The following is a 20,440-nucleotide window of genomic DNA, read 5'->3' as shown; positions in this document are numbered from 1 at the left end:
TCTGTGTGCAACCCAAGGCCACGTGGCAATCTAATCATGCAAAATTCGGAAAAGACAAAGGCGCTAAACTGAAAGAGACCGTTTCAGGTGTGCTTTTAGGGTTAGGACTGCCTCATAATCTAGTTCAGATTCAGATTTTATACAGGGATGTAGGTATCTCTTTTGAGTGATGACATAAAAAGTATGGTGAATATACCATTTTCATAAAAATGTCTCAGGAATTTATAAATATGAATGATTTCAATCACAGCAGTGGGATAAATTATACTTGTTGGAGTAAGAGAACTGTGCACAGGAACCACACTGGCCTTGGAAGGCAGAGGACTCAGATTTCAGTCTTAGCTGTACCACTGAGTGACACTTGAACTGAGTAACCCATGATCTTTGCTTCTAGATTCATAAAAAGAGGATTCTCCTTATTCCCCCCTCTACCACATAGATATTTGTCAAAGGATTATTTGTTAGCCACATAATTAAAGCCCTTTTTAATAAAGAAATACAAAATCTAGACAGATTACATTATCAAGAGTTACATTTGGCTCGTTGGCACAATATGCTTGAAATTTTAGGATTTTGAGACCTGTAGTAAATTAACCAAAGTTTTAATTCTTCTTACAGGAATAAATGGAGGGAAGCTAACTAGTAGCATATTCAAAAAGGTATAAAAAACCGGATCTTTATGAATGTATCTTTTTTTTTTTTTTTTTTTTAAGCCGACATCTTCATTAACTTTTAGGAAGAATGTCATAAAACAAAAGTCCCTAACTGCAGGTAGCATATGCTGGATAGTCCACAGGAGGGCAGCAAAGTACAAGATTTCTTTTTCTTCAAAATCTGAACTCCAGGTAAGATTGCTTTAAGCTACAAGTTATAAATCTACAGAAATTTAGGTTGAAGAACACAGATTAAAACCACAGGTAATGAAACTAATTATAAAAGGAGCTATGATTTAGGTAAATAGATAACTATAAATACAGAAACACTGTGATGACGCAGGATAATCCTTCTGCACACTGCAACAGATATTAAGGCTCATGTACATGATTTGGAAATTCTTTTATTATTTTTGTCTGTAGGTGAAAGCTTTCAAATACATATTAAAGAAAAAAATGCATAAAATTTTAAGCATACCTAGACGTTAAGTCTGAGTTCTACGTATAACGTTTACCCATCATTTCTAAAGATCTGGGTCAATATTTTTTTTTGGGGGGGGTGGTCAATATTTTTAAATGGACATGTGTCTCAGTGAATTAAGACAAGACCAGAGAAGTCCTGGGTTAGGTGCTTAATTTTATTCAGCAAATATCAATGCCACTGTCAGTGGCATACCTGTAGGCATCTGATGTAAATGAAGTCTAATATATATGACCTACAATTGGTCTTAGGTTTTCTAATAAAAGTAAAATAATACTGGATGAGATACACTAAAAATAAAACTATGCATATCAGAGACATAATAATAAAACAATCTAGACTGCTTAAGTAGAAAATATCTTCACTACATGTAGCTTTTTGATTTGCAAATTAGTGAAGTTGAAGGAAATAGCATTTAGAAAATATTATGGAGTAATGAATGCTTGGAAAATCCACTACATGTATTTCTGGACTTCTCTTCAGATTTAATATTTAATTATTCTGTTCAGATGGTTACTGAAACTTATTTTCCATTTTTAGTCCTTACAGAAGATAATCATTATTACTTCATGAGGTTTCATTCTTTGTGAGACTTTTATTTTTTCCAATTAAAAAGAAAAGTCCTTTTGTTTAATGTTGAGCACTGAAAAGAACTTACTTATACTCAAAAGCACTGGAAGTTTACTTAACAGATTCCATTTTACTTTAAAAAGGGCCAAGTATGTTGTTATTTAAGAATGGGCTTGCTGAAGCGGCACACTCAGTTCTACTTACTCAGTTCTACGTTTAAATCAGATTGTAAAATAACAAACCAATAAAATATGGTAAAAGAGTATGTATTTCAAAACTGCCAAGATAAGTGCTTAATCAAAACTGAAAGCACTAGCTTCTCTTTTAACAGTCAACTCGAGTGCACACAATGTATAAAGCAATCTATTAAGTTTTCCTTCCCAGCATTCTTGACATTGGGGTGGTAATATAAAACTACCTATAAAAGACAAGAATTTATTAAATGCTATTCAAAGGAGGGAGAGACAGAGAGAGAGAGAGAGAGAGAGAGAGAGAGAGAGAGAGATGATGTCAAGCACTTTCTATATAAGAACATACACACCTAACACACGGCAGTCAATAAAATGATTTCCAGATTAATAAAAGTTTGGGAAAAATGTCAGATAAGTAATTAAGCACTGATGTATCCTTCACAAGTCAAAAACTTTTGTAAGCATAGTGATTATGTATTTTTTAAACTGAACTAATTGGTACTGAGAGGTACCAGAATACAATACCTGTGCAGACATTCCAAGAAACATAAACTGAAAATCTGTGTGAAAAATTCCATGATTACATATTGAAAGCAATAAAATACTTACTCATACTAACACACTGCCTACAATTTTACCATTAAGTTCATACTACCCAAGAGATTATACTATATTATAGCTGCTATAAAAATAGTTACCAATATGTATTTGTAAAGAAAATAATTTGTCGAAGATTAACAGTGGCCAGAAAAAGTATTTAAGATAGGTTTTCTAAGAGTTTAACAATTTTTGGTCTTGAAAAGCTTATCTCAGAGTTTTCAAAAATGGTAGCTTTCAAACAGACCTTCCTAAGAGAATGACTTAGGCTGGGGAAGGGGTGGGGAAGGGCAGCTTAAGTTCTTCTCTAATAAAAACCAATATGAATTCCTTGATTATTATATGGAAAAAGAATCATAAGCTTTGTTGGTATCTTGAAAACTTCGTATCGTCATAATAAAAACCTCAGACAGATAACATGGCAGGCAAGTAAAGATAACTTACGAAGCTTATTTCAATATTGCAAAAAAGAAAAAGCCAAAGGTAGACAATCATGTGAAGGTACAGAAATGCTAATCATTATTCAGAGGTTTTTCTCTATTTTTCATCAACCATTTAGTAAAGCTCAGAGATAGCTACAGGAGGAGAAACTGTTTGGGTTTTCAAATATAAGAAATTCATGGTATCTGTAAGAGATATTTGTTTCTATGAAGTTTCAGCCTTTCAAAGCTGGAACTCAGCAAAGCATTACTTGTTACTGTGGAAACAAGCAATGCAAAAACACTGTAAAAAAAAAATCAATACTGAATGAAGTCAGTATTATCCATGAGGTTTTAAACTTAGAAAATGCTACAGCATACATTTCATCAGGGGTACCACTATTTATGGAGGTGTTACTAGATGGCAGATTCTCTTCTAAGATAACTAATCACAATGTAACGGGCTAAACTAAAAAAAAAAAATTGTTTTTATTAGTGAGCTCTCTCTGAAAGAACTTTTATTGTATTGGATCTAGTAACATTTGCGGGATATCTGGACTACTAAATACTATGATACTACAATTTTGTAGATTTGTTTCAGGTTATTAGTTTCCTGGGCTAGTTGAAGTTATACTCTGGGGAAAAACCTCCAGACAATGGAATTTCCTTTCTTGACATGAGTGACATAAAATAATAATAAATTTCAACAAACTAAAATCCTAAGCAAAAGCATGTAAAACTAATACTAAGGAAAAGGCTTTTTAGAAAAGCCTTCTTTCTGATTCTTCTTTCTGATAACAAAGAAGTCAAGAGACGTGAGGGAGATGATAGCAGGGGAAAAAAGAGAGAGAGAGAGAGACTATTAGTAAAAGCAGCTCACTGAAAAAAGTGAAATTCTGTTTACAAGGCTGTTGTTAGTAATCTAAGGAATTTAAAAGTCCACAACATGTTTTCTATGATTAAGTAAGACCCGTAAGATCCATTAAGGTCTGAATATTCTGTATTTATTATGAATTTCTCATGGCTCACTTTTACCCAACACCTATTATGTGATAAGGGTCTTATTTAATCCTACCAACAAGTCTATGAGACAGATTTTGCCTTTCATTTTACACATGAGGACACAAGTTACTTTGCTGGGATGAGAAACAGAGTAATGGAAGAGTTAGGGCTCACACATGAATCTGTAGGACTCTGGCACGGGTCCCTCCACTGCTGCACCGTCAACGCTGTCTTAGGCCTTCAGCCTTCATGCAAGAACTCCAGTTTACACTGTGCTCAGTACTGAGCCACAGCTGAGCTATGGAGTTATGGAGCTGCGAGATTTTTGGTTTCTTCACTAAAAAACTGGCTTCTAAAAAGAGAGGTTAGAGTGGGAGAGAGCCAAAGCATGAGAGACTCTTAAAAAATGAGAACAAACTGAGGGCTGATGGGGGGTGGGAGGGAGGGGAGGGTGGGTGATGGGTATTGAGGAGGGCACCTTTTGGGATGAGCACTGGGTGTTGTATGGAAACCAATCTGACAATAAATTTCATATATTTAAAAAATAAATAAATAAATAAAATAAAAAAGCAACCAGATTAAAAATAAATAAATAAAAATAAAAAACTGGCTTCTGATACTTAAAAATGTAAATACAACTTACTGCCTGTCATTTCATTAAAATCCTAAGGCAGTCTCGTACAGGTGAATCTGGAAAACCAGTTTGAAGTGCTAAATCTACCGGTAAATTGTTGATGTCTTTTAGATAAATCACTTAACCAAGTGAGCATTAGGGATTTTTTTTTCCTTAGGTGAAGGTGATGGACTGATAGCCCTCTGCTTGAATATTATGATCTAATTTCAACATTGACAAAGCACCTACTGTGTGTTCTACAACAGTGAGGTTCTGAGGATCCATATGTATATAAACCTCACCCCTCATAATTCAAGTCAAACTCTTTTTTCTTGAAGTGAAAGTTAAATAAGTAAGTAAACATATTCGAACTCTTAGGGAGTTCTAACTAATAAATTTACAGTAGTTCAGATATTAACTCAAACCATTACCCAGGTGGACACACTTATGCACAGGCATATATTTTGGTGGCTGTGTGAGAAAGGGGAAGAATGCAAGAAGATACCAATTAATGTCACGTGACTGCTTTAGAGGCGCAGTCAAGATCTGGATCACTTTCACTGGAAGGCAAGGGGGTGTATTTCAGTGAAAGAAGACAGAAAAACCACTTAAACTGTATTGCAGATCGTCTTTATGGACAGAAAATGTACCCTTTACCATTAATATCGATCATTAAAAAAATCATAGATTTTGTGGAGAGAAGTCTATCAATTTTAGTCAAATATACTTTAGCTGGCCTTTCTCATCTAGGGTTCTGGGAATTACCCCAAGGCTCTATCTAGTAAGGAATGAATTAACTTCTTTCCTATGTATACAGAATATACTAGTTACATAAAATCCTTGGGAAAAACCGAGAAAATCATTTTGTGTTCTGCTGATCAGAATAGGAACCCTGGTTGTGTTCATCATTTTGTCGGCACTTAATATAAGCTGCTTACCACTGCAAACAGAAGAGGTGATGTTGTACAGAAAAGGATAAAACTGCATACAGCGAATCAGCTTCAGGCTGTTTTCACATTCTGGGCATTTGGTAGTTAATTTCAAAGCCTGTCTAAAGGCCTCAAGTGCCCCACTGATATTCTTCAGAGCAAGGTAAGCATTTCCCAGGCTCAAAAAGGTCAGGGGCTGAAAAGACAAAAAAAACATTTTTTAAATGTTAGTGAATTAATATTTTCTGAGAGTTATAAAACTTTCACAGTATATGTCTTTTAGCTTCTTTTAGGTTATCCCATAAAAGTTAATGGCTAACTACCTATTTTAATTACACCAGTCAAATCTACACTGTAACAAATGTAAATTTATTTTTTACCTTTTTACTACGATAAAAAATACATAGTGTAATATATACTAGTCTTAAGTGTACAGTTCAATGAATTTTTATATGCATATATATCCCTGTAACCAGCACTCATCTCAAGATATAAAACATTTACAATGTTTCTAATACCTCAAAAGATTCCCTTGGGAAGGGGCACCTGGGTGGCTCAGTCGGGTAAGCATCCATCTTGATTTCAGCTCAGGTCATGATCTCACAGTTTGTGAGTTCAAGCCCCGCGTGATAGTGCTGACAGTGTGGAGCCTTGTTTGGGATTCTTTCTCCCTCCTTCTCTCTCTGCCCCTCCCCCCCTCAAAATAAATAAATACACTTAAGATAAAAAAGATTCCCTTAGGCAACCCAACCCTAATCCTAGAGGTAACTACTGTGGTGATGTTCTATCACCATAGATTAGCTCTGCCTGTTCTTAAACTTCATATAAATGGAACCAAACAGCATATTCCCCTTTTATGTGTATATAATCTTGTACCCTTTTGAAGATTCTTTCAGTCAGTACAATATCAAAAAGGCTTAAGAAACTGAGTGTTTTTTGGGTTATCAGTTTATTTTTTTAAAAAATTGATATGCAATATTTACCATGTGAATATACATAGTTTGCCTATCCCTTCTCCTTCTGATAAGATTTGGATTGTTTCCAATTTGGGGCCATTATGAATAAAGCTACTATGAACATTCTTGCAAATATCTTTTGACAGACGTACGTACTAATTTTCCTTGGCTATATACTTTGCAGTGGGTCTTAAGGTAGGAATATATTTAGTTTTATGGGCTACAAACAAACAGTTTTCTAAAGCAGACGTACAAATTTACATTCCTACCGGCAAGTAGGAGAATTTACTGACTTGGTATTGTCCCAGTCTTTTAAATTTAGCTGGTTTAGTGAGATGATAAAGTATCATCTCAATGTGGTTTTTAACTTGTATCAGTAATGATGTTGAATATTTTTTCATGTGCTTATTGGTCATTTGAATTTCCTCATTTCTGAAGTGCCTGTTGTTTTCCCCATTAAAAAAAAGTAGGCTGTGTTTTTCTTCCTAATTTGAAAGAGTTCTTTATATGTGCACTAGATATGAGTCCTTCATTGGAAATATTTATTGCAAGTATCTTCTCCCAATCTGGGGTTTGCCTTTTTATTCTCTTACTGGTATCTCTGATAAACAGGACTTCTTAATTTTAATGAAGTCAATTTATGCATATATGCATATTTATAAAATATTTACATATTTATAAAAATATGTATTTTACAGTTTGTGCTTCTTTTTTCAGTTAGTGCTTTTAAAAATCTTTGCCTACTGTAACATCATGAAGACCTTCTTTTATGTTTTCATTAAGAAGCTTTATTGTTTCATCTTTCACATTTTGGTGCATGATCCACTTCAATTTAATTCTGTGTACAAAGTGAGAGAGGAGTCAAGGTTCATTCCTTTTCCCATAGGGATATCCAAGTAAGTATTCCAGCACTACTTACTGGAAAACCAAAAGGTGCCCCCATCCCCCTAAACTACTAGTGTGCCTTTGTCATATGTCAGGTGACCATATATGTAGGGGCCTATTTCAAATTTTTTAATGTGTTCCATTGATATATTTGAGTATCCTTGGGCCAATACCATACTGACTTAATTACGGCAAGTCTTGAAATCTAGTCATAGAAGTCTTCCAACTCTGTTTTTTCTCCCCCTCACTCACAAATATTTTGGCTATTCTAGATCCATTTCTGCATAGATTTTAGAATCAACTTATCCATTTATGCATACATATGCATTAAGTGCCAGGAGCTTGGGATTGAATTTATAAATCAATCTGGAGAGATTTTACATCTTAACAATACTGAATCTTCCCATCCATGAACATAGTGTCTCTTTCCACTTATTTAGGGCTTCTTTTTCTTAGTAATGTTTTACAATCCGGTATAGAAACCTTATACATCTTCCCTTTGAATTTATTTCTAGATATATGATATTTTGATGCTATTGTAAATAGTTTTTGTATTCTATTTTTCAAATGTTTGTTGTTACTGTTTTCATAAGCAACCCAAAGTATTCGGTTTAGGTCATTTCAGTTGAAATACACCTAATGCCAGGTAATTTCTATTTGCTTGTGTACAAACCATTTATTCTACACTTACTTTATCATTAAAAATATTTTAAAGGATCTAAGAATGTTTTGTTCTCAAGTTGTGCAATATACCCCTATGAAAAGCAATACCTATGATTTATACAACTACTTGCTTTTGATTCAGGCTGTTAAGGTCATCCAAAATGTCTCACTATAACCAAGCCAAGATGTATAAAATATTCCAGATTACAGAGGTATAATCAAAGTAGCTCTCAGATTACATTTAAAATCTTACTTAATGGTTCATATCCAGATACAAACTCAAATTTAGACTTAGATTTCTAATTTAGACTTAGATTTCAAAGTGTCTTTATATTTTTACATAGGGAAACAAATGTCTACTCCTATGACCAGAATGATGGTTGTGCAAATATCTTACACTGAGATAAACTAATTAACATTTTGTAAAAAAAAAAAAAAAAGAATTTTCATCATTTCATCTAGAAAATAATTACTGAGTGTTTACTAATGTTTTAGACATTATTTTGGACACTGGGGATACAGCAGAAAATAAGAAACATAAGTCACTGCCTTAGAAGACCTAATAGTCAAGTGTCACAAAACCATGAGGGTATCACGCAAGTATGAGAAAAATGTGATGGAGAAGAGCACAGCAGGGAAGAGACATTAAGTAGACCACAGTGGGGTGTGGAGTGCCATTTTTAATAGAGTAGTAAGGGAAAGACTTACTGAGAAGTTAGTATTTTAAAGGATTTTAAGGAGATGAAGTAAGCTCTCAAGAATCTTGGTGGAGTATTCCAGAGAGAATATAAAGTATAAAGGCACTGAGGTGGGAGCATGCCTAGTATGCTCAAGGAACTGCAGACAGGCCAAGTAGTTAAAACAGAATGAGCAAAGGAATGATTTCATGGGGATGAGGTCAGAAAAGTAATAAGGTCATGTAGGATCTTCTACACTATTATAAATTCTTGTCTTTTACTATGAGTTATATGGAGTGCCACTGCAGAGATCTGAACAGACAAAATGACAACATCTGACTTTTTATAAGGATTCACTGGTTGCTGTATTGTGAAGAGACTGTAAGGGGAGAAAGGCCAAAAGCAAAGACACTGTTAGGAGGCTAATGAAATAATCCAGATAAAAGATAATGGTGGTTTGGATCAGACAGCCTGGCAATGGAGATGATGATAAATAGTGAAATATTTTGAAAATATTAGCAAGGTTAATTACCCTGAGAGAGAAAAAGGTATGAAGGACGGCTCCAAGCTTTTGTCCTGAGCTACAGGCTTTACTGTTTCCTGAAATGGGAAAGACTGAGCAGTAAAGATTGGAACAATGTTAAGGAGCTTAGTTTGGGCCTTTAGTTTTAAAGTGTGTTTTAGACATCCACATGGAGATGTCAAGTAAGCTGTCGGATAAAGAAGTCTGCAGTTCGGAGCAAAGGTGATAGGTGATTCAACGGGAAATGATAGAGTTATCAAGATATGGTGCTAGAACAACTGGATATCTATGTGATACGAACTCTGATGAATGAACTTTGATCTCTACCTCCCAGTACAAAAAAAAATTTAACTTGAAATGGATTACAAACCTAAATGTAAAACCTAAAGCTACAAATCGTCTTGAAGACAACATAGGGAAATATTTTAGCATATTGTAGAGTTAACTGTTTATTTATAATTTTTTTTTTTTTTTTAGCATTTATTCAGTTTTGAAAGATGAAGAGACAAAGCATGAGCAGAAGTGGGGCAGAGAGAGAGGGAGACATAGGATCCGAAGCAGGCTCCAGACTCTGAGCTGTCAGCACAGAGCCTGACATGGGGCTCGAACTCATAGACCGAGAGATCATGACCTGAGCTGAAGTCGGACACTTAACCAACTGAGCTACCCAGGTGCCCCGAGAGTCAACTATTTGAAGACAAGTAATAGCAAAACTAAAATAGAACTACTTGTTTTCACACATCTTGTGAAAACACCTTAAATCTAATAATAAAAATCAAAAGAAAATGAGCAAAATGCATACACAACTTTTACTTTAAAAATATAATTGGGGCACCTGCATGGCATCTCTTTTTTATTTTTTTATTTTTATTATTTTTGAGAGAGAGACAGAGCGTGAGCAGAAGAGGGGCAGAGAGAGAGGGAGACAGGATTCGAAGCAGGCTCCAGGTTCTGAGCTGTCAGCACAGAGCCCGATGACGTGGGGTTTGAACTCATGAACCATGTGAACGTGACCTGAACCAAAGTGGGATGCTTAACCAACTGAGCCACTCATGTGCCCCAAGTGTCTGACTTTTGATTTCTGCTAGGGTCATGATCTCACGGTTTGTGGGTCCAGGCCCTACATGGGGTTCTACACTGACAACGCAGAGCCTGCTTGGGATTCTCTCTCTCTCTCCCTCTCTCTCTGTCGCTACCCTGCTCATGCTGTCTCTCTTTCTCTCTCAAAATCATTAAATAAACTTAAAAAAACTAAAAAAAAAAAAAAAAAAAGAAGAAAAGTAGCTAAAAAAAATACAATTAAAGGGGTGCCTGGCTGACTCAGTGGAGCATGTGACTCTTGATCTCAGGGTTGTAGGTTTGAGCCCCACACTGACTGTAGAGATTACTTAAAAAACATAAAATCTTTAGGAAACAACAAAAACAAAAATACAATTAAAGGATAAAGAAATTTATGTTACAAAATAGAAGTGAAAATTTTTAAAGTAAACTTGTTTTACAAATGTTTACTCAGAGGCAATACATGCTAAAGAGCATGAGTTCTGTGGCTAATCTCCCTGAGTTCAAATCCAAGCTCTGTGACTTCTGGTAAATCCTTTTGAGTTTATCTATCAAATGGGTAGATCGTACATACAGGGTTGTTGTTGAGGATTAAATGAATTATCACATGTCAATTGATCGTTATGGTGCCTGGCTCTAATAAGCAATCAGTTAAAAGTTACCAGTTAATTCATGTGCCCAATTCAGTGACGATACACAGGAAATGAATATTTTCCAACCTTGATTATGGCAATATATATTGGCCCAAATCTTTTGGTAGATGTTTGGCATTTTGTATCAAAGCCATCATAACATTCATTCTCTCATTGACTTAGTAATTCCACTGCTAGCAATCTTTCCTAAGAAAATTATCTGGAATACAGAAAAGGCCTTATGCAGAAAATTATTATTGATAACAGCTATGCACTGTGGAACCTAAATATCCAACAAGTGAGGAGTAAGCTGTGATATATAAATTCATATAGAGTCATTATTGATGGCTAATAAAAACTGTCTGGTACTAAAACTTTTTTATATAATAATCTTTAACGATCACCAGTACAATAGTGTTGCAACACTATGAAATATTTGGTTAGAAGAAATACAGGAATTATTTCCAAATGTTGACATTTGGGGGTGGGGTGCTGATTAAGGTATATTTCTGTGATATCTACTCTGATCCACTGATTTATCTTTTTATTATTACTGTAGTACCACAACTAATCTCTAAGGGAGTTCTTTTTTCTCTAGAAGAATACTGATTGCCTTAGCTGGTGGCAGTAGAAAGCGAAACAAGTATTGGGGGAATACAACTGTGTTAGCCTTCCTTTGGGTGCCCAATCATCACATCCCTTTTATATAGCATCTGTTCTCACTGTACCTGCACCTGGCGCACAGCAAACATTTGATAAATATTTGCTATACTTTTTTGGCACTTGGCCTGTTGTATAGTATAGCAATTGTAAACCCTCACTTAAAATCCACTTGCAAATTTGTATATTTAAAAGGAAATTCTTAACAGGCAATACTTTCTTCTCATACTCAAAAAAAAATTAGTTCTAATAATACCACAGATAAACTTAAACCACTCAGGCACATTTCTTCTAAAAGTTTCTTTGGATATAAAATTTACAAAGAGTTAAACACTGGGTATAAAAGCAGTTTAACTATGTATTTATTATAACTGTGTTTCATCAAACTAAGATGTCATCAATTGTAACATGCATCCTTATTTCAGAGATGTTAAAATATGGAAAAAGAAGTAGTATCTTAGAAACTATGAACAAAAGTAACTAACTGCACAGGAGTGATTAACTCCATGGCCTGCATGTGGAAAGTTCAGGGCATGAATATTATCCATTTACCTATTCTTATCAATACAACCTTTAAACTGTGCTCTGGCTTAGTTGGTAAAAAGACATCTATAAACTAAAGTTGTAAAACAGTATAATATTAAGCAGCATGCATGCTGTGATGAGAAGGATAAAAAAAGAACCAGATGTTTCAGATTGACAAAACAGTAGCAGTATATCTTTAGTAGCTATATCATTCTTTTAAAAAAATTTTTTTTTAATGTTTTTTATTTTTGAAGGCAAGAAAGACAGAGCATGAGTGGGGGAGGGACAGAGAGAGAGAGGGAGACACAGAATCCTAAGCAGGCTTTAGGCTCTGAGCTGTCAGCACAGAGCTCCACGTTGGGCTTGAACTCATGAACGGTGAGATCATGACCTAGGCAGAAGTTGGACACTTAGCTGAGTCACCAGGCGCCCCAGTAGCTAGATCATTCTTATTTAAACATCAGTTCTTACAAGTAAATTAACCACGTAATTATAAATTTCAGTCATTTAAAATAAATCACACACTCACACACACACACACACACACACACACACACACACACACACACACAAGACAACTATAGGCCAAGATCTCTGACGAACATAGATACAAAAAATACCAGCAAACTCAATCCAACAATACATTAAAAAAGTCATTCACCACAATCAAGTGAGATTTATTCCTGGGATGCAAGGGTGGTTCGGTATTTGCAAGTCAATCAATATGATACATCACATCAGTGAGAAAGAATAAAAACCATATGATCAATTCAATAAACATAGAAAAAGCATTTGACAAGGTATAATATCCATTGACAATCAGAGCCCTCAACAAAGTAGGTTTAGAGGGAACATACCTCAACATAATAAAGGCCATATATGAAAAACCCACAGGAAACATAATACTCAATGGGAAAAATCAGAGCTTCCCCTCTAATGTTAGGAACAAGATGAGGATGTCCACTCTCACCACTTTTATTCAACATAGTACTAGATGTTCTAGCCATAGCAGCCAGACAACAAAAAGAAATAAAGGGCATCCAAACTAGTATGGAAGAAGTAAAACTTTCACTATCTGCAGATGACGTGATACCATATATAGAAAAGTCTAGCTAACTAATTTGGATGTAAATTAAAAAAATAAAATAAAAAAGTCTAAAGTCTCCACCAAGAAACAACAAGAACTGATAAATGAATTCAGTAAAGCTGTAGTATACAAAATCAATGTGCAGAAATCTGTGGCACTTCTATACACTATAATGAACCGGCAGAAAGAGAAATTAAGCAAACAACCCCATTTACAGTTGCACCGAAAATAATAAGATACTTAGGAATAAACCTAACTGAAGAGGTGAAAGACCTGTACTCTGAAAACTATAAAACACTGAAGGAAGAAACTGAAGACGACAAAAAGAAATGGAAAGACATTCCATAGTCATGAATTGGTACAACAAATATTATTAAGATGTCTATGCTACTCAAAGCAATCTACCCATTTAATGCAATCCTTATCAAAACACCAACAGCATTTTTCGCAGAATTAGAAAAATCCTAAGATTAATATATAACCACAAAAGACCCCAAATGGCCAGAGCAATTTTGAAAAAGCAAAGCAAAGCTAGAGGAATCACAATTCTGGACTTCAAATTATATTACGAAGCTGTACTAATCCAAACAGTATGGTATTGGCACAAAAAGAGATACACAATGGAACAGGATAGAAAACCCAGGAATAAACCCACAATTGTATGGTCAGTTAATATTTGACAAAGCAGGGAAGAATATCCAATATTTCTTCAACAAATGGTATTGGGAAAACTGGTTAGGTATATGCAAAATAATAAAATTGGACCACCTTCTTAAATCATACAGAAAAATAAACTCAAAATGGATTAAAGACCTAAATGTGAGACCTGAAACCATAAAACTCCTAGAAGAGAGCACAGGCAGCAATTTCTCTGACACCTGCCATAGCAACATTTTTCGAGATATGTCTCTGAGGCAAGGGAAGTAAAAGCAAAGATAAACTATTGGGACTACTTCAAAATAAAAAGTTTCTGCACAGTGAAGGAAACAATTAACAAAACAATTAACAAACAATTAACATATTTGCAAATGACATATCTGGTAAAGGGTTAGTATTCAAAATATTTAAAGAACTGATACAACTCAACACCCGAAAAACAAATAATCCAGTTAAAAAATGGGCAGAAGACATGAACAGACATTTCTCCAAAGAAGACATCCAGATGGGCAACAGACACATGAAAAGATATTCAACCTCACTCATCATCAGGGAAATGCAAATCAAAACCACAATGAGGTATCACCTCACACTTATCAGAATGACTAAAATGAAAAACACAAGAAACATCAAGTGTTGGCAAGGATGTGGAGAAAAGGAACCCTTGTACAGTGTTGGTGGGAATGCAAACTGGTGCAACCACTGCGGAAAATAGTAAGTTCCTTAAAACATTAAAAAAACAAAAACCAAAAAAAAGCCCTTACCCTGTGATCCAGTAATCACACTACTGGATATTTATCCAAAGAATAAAAAAAAAACACTAATTCAAAGGGATTCAAAGGGGTATATGAACCCCTATGTTGATGTTTACAATAGCCAAGATATGGAAGCAGCCCAAATATCCATTGATTGATGAATGGACAAAGAAAATGAGGTGTATATACACAATGAAATATTAACCAGTCATAAGAAAGGGTGAAATCTTGCCATTTGCAATGAGATGGATGAAGACAGAGGATATAATGCTAAGTGAAATAAGACAGAGAAAGACAAATACCATATGATTTAACTCAAATGTAAAATTTAAGGAACAAAACAAACAGGCAAAAGAAAAAAAAGAGAGAGAGAGAGAGACAAACGAGAAACAGACTCTTAACTATAGAGAACAACCTGATGGTTACCAGAAGGGAGGTGGGCAGGGGGATGATGGGTGAAATAGATGATGGGGATTAAGAAGCATACTTGAGGGGCGCCTGGGTGACTCCGTTGAGCACCCGACTCTGGATTTTGGCTCAGGTCATGTTCTCACAGTTAGGGAGATGGAACCCTGCATGGGGCTCTGCACTGACAGCATGGAGCCTGAGATTCTCTCCCTCTCTCTGCCCCTCCCCTGTGCTCTCACAAGTATGCATGTGCTCTCCCCCACTCCCCAATCTCTCTGCCCCATGCTGGCCTGTGCTCGCTCATGCTCTCACACTCTCTCTCTCTCAAAATAAGTAAATAAACATTAAAAAAAAAAAAAAGGAGTGCACTTGTGATGAACACTGGTGATGTATGGAATTGTTGAATCACTACATTGTACAGCTAATATAACACTGCATGTTAACTTCACTGGAATTAAAATTAAGAAAAAAGAAATTTAATACATCTAAAATATATCAGGGATATATTGCTGTAATGGCAAGATACAGAAAAATATAATTAGCATGATTCTACATTTGTACAAAATAAGACAAATCAGTACAAAAAAATAAATGAATACATCAGAAATAAAATGAAACAAAATCTGTTTTATGCCATCTCAAAATATGCAAATTCTGCTCTGAAAAATATGTGAGATTTTTTTTTTATGCCCTCCCCGGAAAAATACAAATCGTGCTCTGAATTTGAGCTATCACGACACAGTACATGGAGCTACGAACATAAAACCTCACCTCAGAGCTATTGATGGCCAAAGCTTGAAGTAGCAGCTTAGTGGCATCAAGATGGAGGCCATAGTGAATCAAAAGGTTGGCCAAGTTCACAAGAGGAATGTCCTGGTACTGAAGTGGAGCCAAATTCAAAGCCCTCTGAAGACAAGCAATAGCAAACGTGCTGTTTCCTACTGCTCTCCAGTAGAGTCCAGCTTCATTGAGTATCAGCCAGACAGGAGCATTTGGCTGAAAAAACCCAACATACCTCAGTTAATGCAAGAATATAGTACTTGTTCTGACAGATTTTTAGTGCATGCAGTTTAACTTTTAATTACAATTACTAAGCATTTAAATTTCAGATGTCTAAAGTAGGTGACTTACCTTATTAATAGCATGAAATAAGAAAGACCCAATTTCTTCTTCTGGGATAGTATAGTTATTAATACGGGAAAGCAAAATCTGAAAACATCAAAAGGAAGACTGACTCAATTGAAAATAACAGGGAAGACATTTGAAAGAATTCTACAGATAGCAGTCTTGACTTGAGCTCCTCAGGAACAGCTAATTTGAATAGATATTTATAAACATATATATAGATACACACACACACACACACATATATATACACACATACATATATAAAAACATGAGGTCATCAACATACCAACAGGTGTTGACCTGCTTATATGAATACCCTAGTTTCCTTTAACTAAAACATGTTAAAAGTTGTATACCACATACATTATTAAGGTGATATACCATACCCCATTAAAGTCAACATAAGTGTCCAAAATCAAAAGCGAAATTTTTCAAAAGACAAAAGCATCTAATACTTGATACAATAAAAAATCTTCTATCTTTTCTAGTGGGAAAAGCACTGGATCTCAATTGCTCTATGTTCCTGTAACATCTGTGCAACTGTGAGCAACTCTACGGTAGGGATCATGGTCTATTTACCTTTCCTAGTATTCCAAACAGTGCCTGGCACATAATGTTTTCTGCCTCAGTAAATGTTTGTTGACTGTAAGTAGTAACTGTTCAGTTTTAAAATTGACTTTTTAAAAAGGTTATTGTGATGGTGTGTTTTCTCTGCCAAAAAAGTAATTTTTTCATTTGTATCTATGGAATGGTATGGTATCGAATGTAGAATTTATATTCAGTAATAAAACATTCCTAGTTATACATTAACTAGTAGGAATTAAAGAACAAAGCTTAACAGAACTTCTCTATAATGTCTGTAAGGTAGCTGTAATTCATACAAACTTCTAAGGACCTCATATAAGGCCAGAGCAGGTTGATAAGGCCAGAAAGAGAATCTTCAAGCTTTCAATTTATATAAATTCCTGGAGGCTTGACCACTAAATTGAAGTGGTCAGAATGGCCTCCAGTAGATGAGCTTCATTTAACTAAACAGAGTTCTGTGTTGCTCATCTTTGTAGCACTCTTAGAGAGAGTGCTTATGTGGTCTGTGTAAACAGCAGCCCTGAAGCACCTTCAACGGCATGATTGTCTTCTTAATGATTTCACCAATTCTGTAACTCTATCTCTAGTTTTAAAAACTTTAAGTTCAACAACTACCAATTTTTTGTTCTGCCTAAGAGGCTTGTGAAGTCACCCAGTATGGACGGCAATAAACACCAGCCTAAGTGAGCCTTACTTTTCGTGCATGGTCATCTGGCATTTTGGCTTTCAGATCCATGCGGACCTCTAATTCTTTGACTAAGTAGGACAGAGTCTGGCTTTTTCTGAAGTCAGTTATGGAACAGTCAGGGGTTTGGGCCTCTTCTTCTGAAGAATAATCATCACTGTTGAGTTCGTGGATCCTGGCACAAGAAAAAGGAACAAGATTCATATTTTCAAAGTTTGGGTGATTTCAAGATAAAGACTTAACCTTTCAAGTCCAAGGATGGTGCTCTCAAAGAACTGCCAGATGACAATCATGCAGAATCAAGTGCTTTGCCAAATCCATCAGCACTTGCCTGAGTCCTTTGTTTTCCGGAGGCAGAAAATACGTTGGCAATTCCCCACCAATAGGGACTCTCGGATAACTTTCTACACAATCTGCTCTTTTAGGCCACAGAATATGCTGTTTGTCCTAATGAAGAGAGAAAGTTCTCATAAATTTCTTTGGATTCAGTATTTCAACAGGCTAAATAAACTTTCAAAAGAACATAAATATACTAGGATAGTTTGAACAATTTAGTATTTTAAGATAATTGTAGACACAGTGGTAGACTGTAAAATTCTTTATATTGAAGAGTGTTGGTCTTAAGACTGGTTCAGGGTTGGGCTAAGTCAGCTGAGCCCGATGAGATACAAGGAGAGGCTTGCTTGGGGCTTCTGGGAAAGAAAACCCAGTCTAAGTCTCTTAGCCACATAGGAGCAAAAAACATGTTACTCCAGTTGCTGCTGGCTGTCACCTCATGACCATGAGGAAGACAAGCTTTAGGATGAAACCAATACTATGGATGGTAAATTGAAAGGGAAAGAATTGGGTAATTGATGATATCACTGGGCTGAACCAACCAAAGTTTGCTGTAATCTATGGACGTCCTATAATATGAGGCATATTATCTTTTAAGCCAATTTGAAGTAGAGTTTATGATTTGTAACTGAAAGCATATATAAGCTTATAAAACTGGCACAGAAAACTACTTCCCCTGAACTAAGACCTTTTCTTTGCCAATGCCAAAGTTTAACAATTTTTTGATTTGTAAAATGTTCATTTTTCTAAATATAAATAACATACATCAGAGGCTTACTAAACTTATATCTGTTTTTTTTAATGTTTATTTATTTTTCAAAGAGAGTGAGCGCACAAGTGGGGGAGGGGGCAGAGAGAGAGAGGGGGACAGAGGATCTGCAGGCTCTGTGCTCAAACTCATGAACCTTGAGATCATGACCTGAGCTGAAGTCCAATGCTTAACTGAGTCACCAGGCGTCCCACTAAACTTAAATCTTGAAGCTATGAAACTCTGGAGAATTTGTATTACATATAACTAAATCTAAGTGGTCATATTAATTGTTAGAACAAAAACCTGATTAAATTCTGAAAATTTAATAGTGAATAAAAAATATATGGTATCTGTCCTCAGATTATTTATTTCTTAGCTAGCTTAGAAAGACACTTATTGACTTATTACCTATATCATCTGGCAGAATGTAAGCTCCAGCAAAGAGCTTGAGTACTGTATTCATAGTCCCAACCTGACACACAGTTGGGAGCTTGATACAAGAATGCTGATTAAAAACTGAAATACAGGGGCACCAGGGTGGCTCAGTCAGTTGAGCATCCCACTCTTGATTTCGGCTCAGGTCATAATCCCAGGGTCGTGGGATTGAGTCCTGCATTGGCCTCTGCACTGAGCACGGAGCTTGCTTAAGATTCTCTCTCTCTCTCTCTCTCTCTCTCTCTCTCTCTCTCCCTCCCTCCCTCCCTCCCTCCCTCCCTCCATCTGTCTCTCTCCCTTTCTACCCCTCTCCCATGCTCATGCTGTCTCTCTCTCCCTAAAAAATAAAAAAATTTTTTTTTAAAGTGAAATACAGTTGACTCTTGAATAACAGGTTTGAACTATGCAGGTCTATTTACACGTGGATTTTTTTGATAAATGCAGCGCAAGTATTAAAACTGTATTTTCTCTTCCTCATGACTTTCTTAATCTTTTTTCTCTCACTTACTTTATTGTAAGAATATAGTATATAATACTTACAACAAAAAATACATGTTAATCTACTGTTTATGTTGTCAGTACGGCTTCAGTCAACAGTAGACTGTCAGTACTTAAGTCGTGGGGGAATCAAAAGTTATACACAGATTTTTGACTGCATGGGGGTTTGGCCCCTTTAGCCCCCATGTTGTTTGAGGGTCACCTGTATATGTGAGCATATACTTAGGTCAAATTTAGAAACTTTCTAGGGTTGGTAATTATACTCAGAGCTCAAAGTTTTAAACTAAAATCAGGGTGTCTATATGCCCCATTTGATTGGAAGAAGACCTCAAGACATACCCTGTGTCTTGCTAAACTGCTACCTAGCAGAATGGCTTCTGTTTAATAGAAGTTTAATAAGTGTTTGTGGAACTAAGCTGAACAGTGATAGGGACCATATTAATCAATGAAGGTGAGGGTCACAGCTTTAAAAAATCTTGTCTGAGAAAACTCCTTTATCATTCTCTTACCCTATATGCATCAGAATCCCTGCCCCAGATCCAGAGAATGGAATGGGCTACAGGAGAAGACTTGACCAAATCACTGATATCACTCTGATTTGCCTGAACATCAAAATTCACAGACATCATACTGGAGGTTGATGAATCCTCACCAAACTAGAAAATGAAAAGAACAGTTCAATCAAATCGGAAGCAGGAAAGAAGTTGTGACTAAGATTTAACCTAACCCAAAATATTAGTGAATACTCAAACCCAGTAGGAAATCTGAAAGTAGGTTAGTATCAAAGCAATCAGATGTTTATATTTTCAGAACTAGGTCCCAACACCATTCTCTTAGAAAATGCATAGTTAGCGATTCTCAATCAACTATGCCCTTGGGGTATGAGGAAAATGGCATGGATTCTTTACTTCCCTTCTTTATTGTCCCATTACTTCCTTTTCATGATTTAGTCTCTTTTAGGTTTAATGATGAGCTTATTATCTAGAGGTTTGGCTCATTATTCCCCTCCCCTACCTAGACTAAAATGATTGCTACTCTGTAAAATTCGTGTGCTGTGGTAGAAACAACGGAACTTAAAAA

The 20,440-nt window shown here is 35.6% G+C and overlaps 1 protein-coding gene across 3 annotated transcripts in view; it reads right to left on the bottom strand.

Moving 5' to 3' along the window:
* TTC17 (tetratricopeptide repeat domain 17) overlaps nt 1–20,440 on the bottom strand; it is a 124,898-nt gene that overhangs the window by 65,891 nt on the left and 38,567 nt on the right. For all 3 annotated transcript variants that reach the window (XM_042906699.1, XM_042906697.1, XM_042906698.1), the window contains exons 11-16: nt 19,870–20,016; nt 17,672–17,787; nt 17,350–17,515; nt 16,074–16,151; nt 15,714–15,938; nt 5,465–5,651 (exon numbers count right to left, since the gene is read on the bottom strand). In XM_042906699.1, coding sequence (XP_042762633.1) covers nt 5,465–5,651; nt 15,714–15,938; nt 16,074–16,151; nt 17,350–17,515; nt 17,672–17,787; nt 19,870–20,016 — 919 coding nt within the window. The remainder of the gene's footprint in view (nt 1–5,464; nt 5,652–15,713; nt 15,939–16,073; nt 16,152–17,349; nt 17,516–17,671; nt 17,788–19,869; nt 20,017–20,440) is intronic.

Source organism: Panthera leo, chromosome D1, assembly GCF_018350215.1.
Source record: "Panthera leo isolate Ple1 chromosome D1, P.leo_Ple1_pat1.1, whole genome shotgun sequence".
Lineage (NCBI taxonomy): Eukaryota > Metazoa > Chordata > Mammalia > Carnivora > Felidae > Panthera > Panthera leo.
The sequence above is the reverse complement of the archived record's forward strand: the minus strand, read 5'-3'. Positions and strand labels throughout refer to the sequence as shown.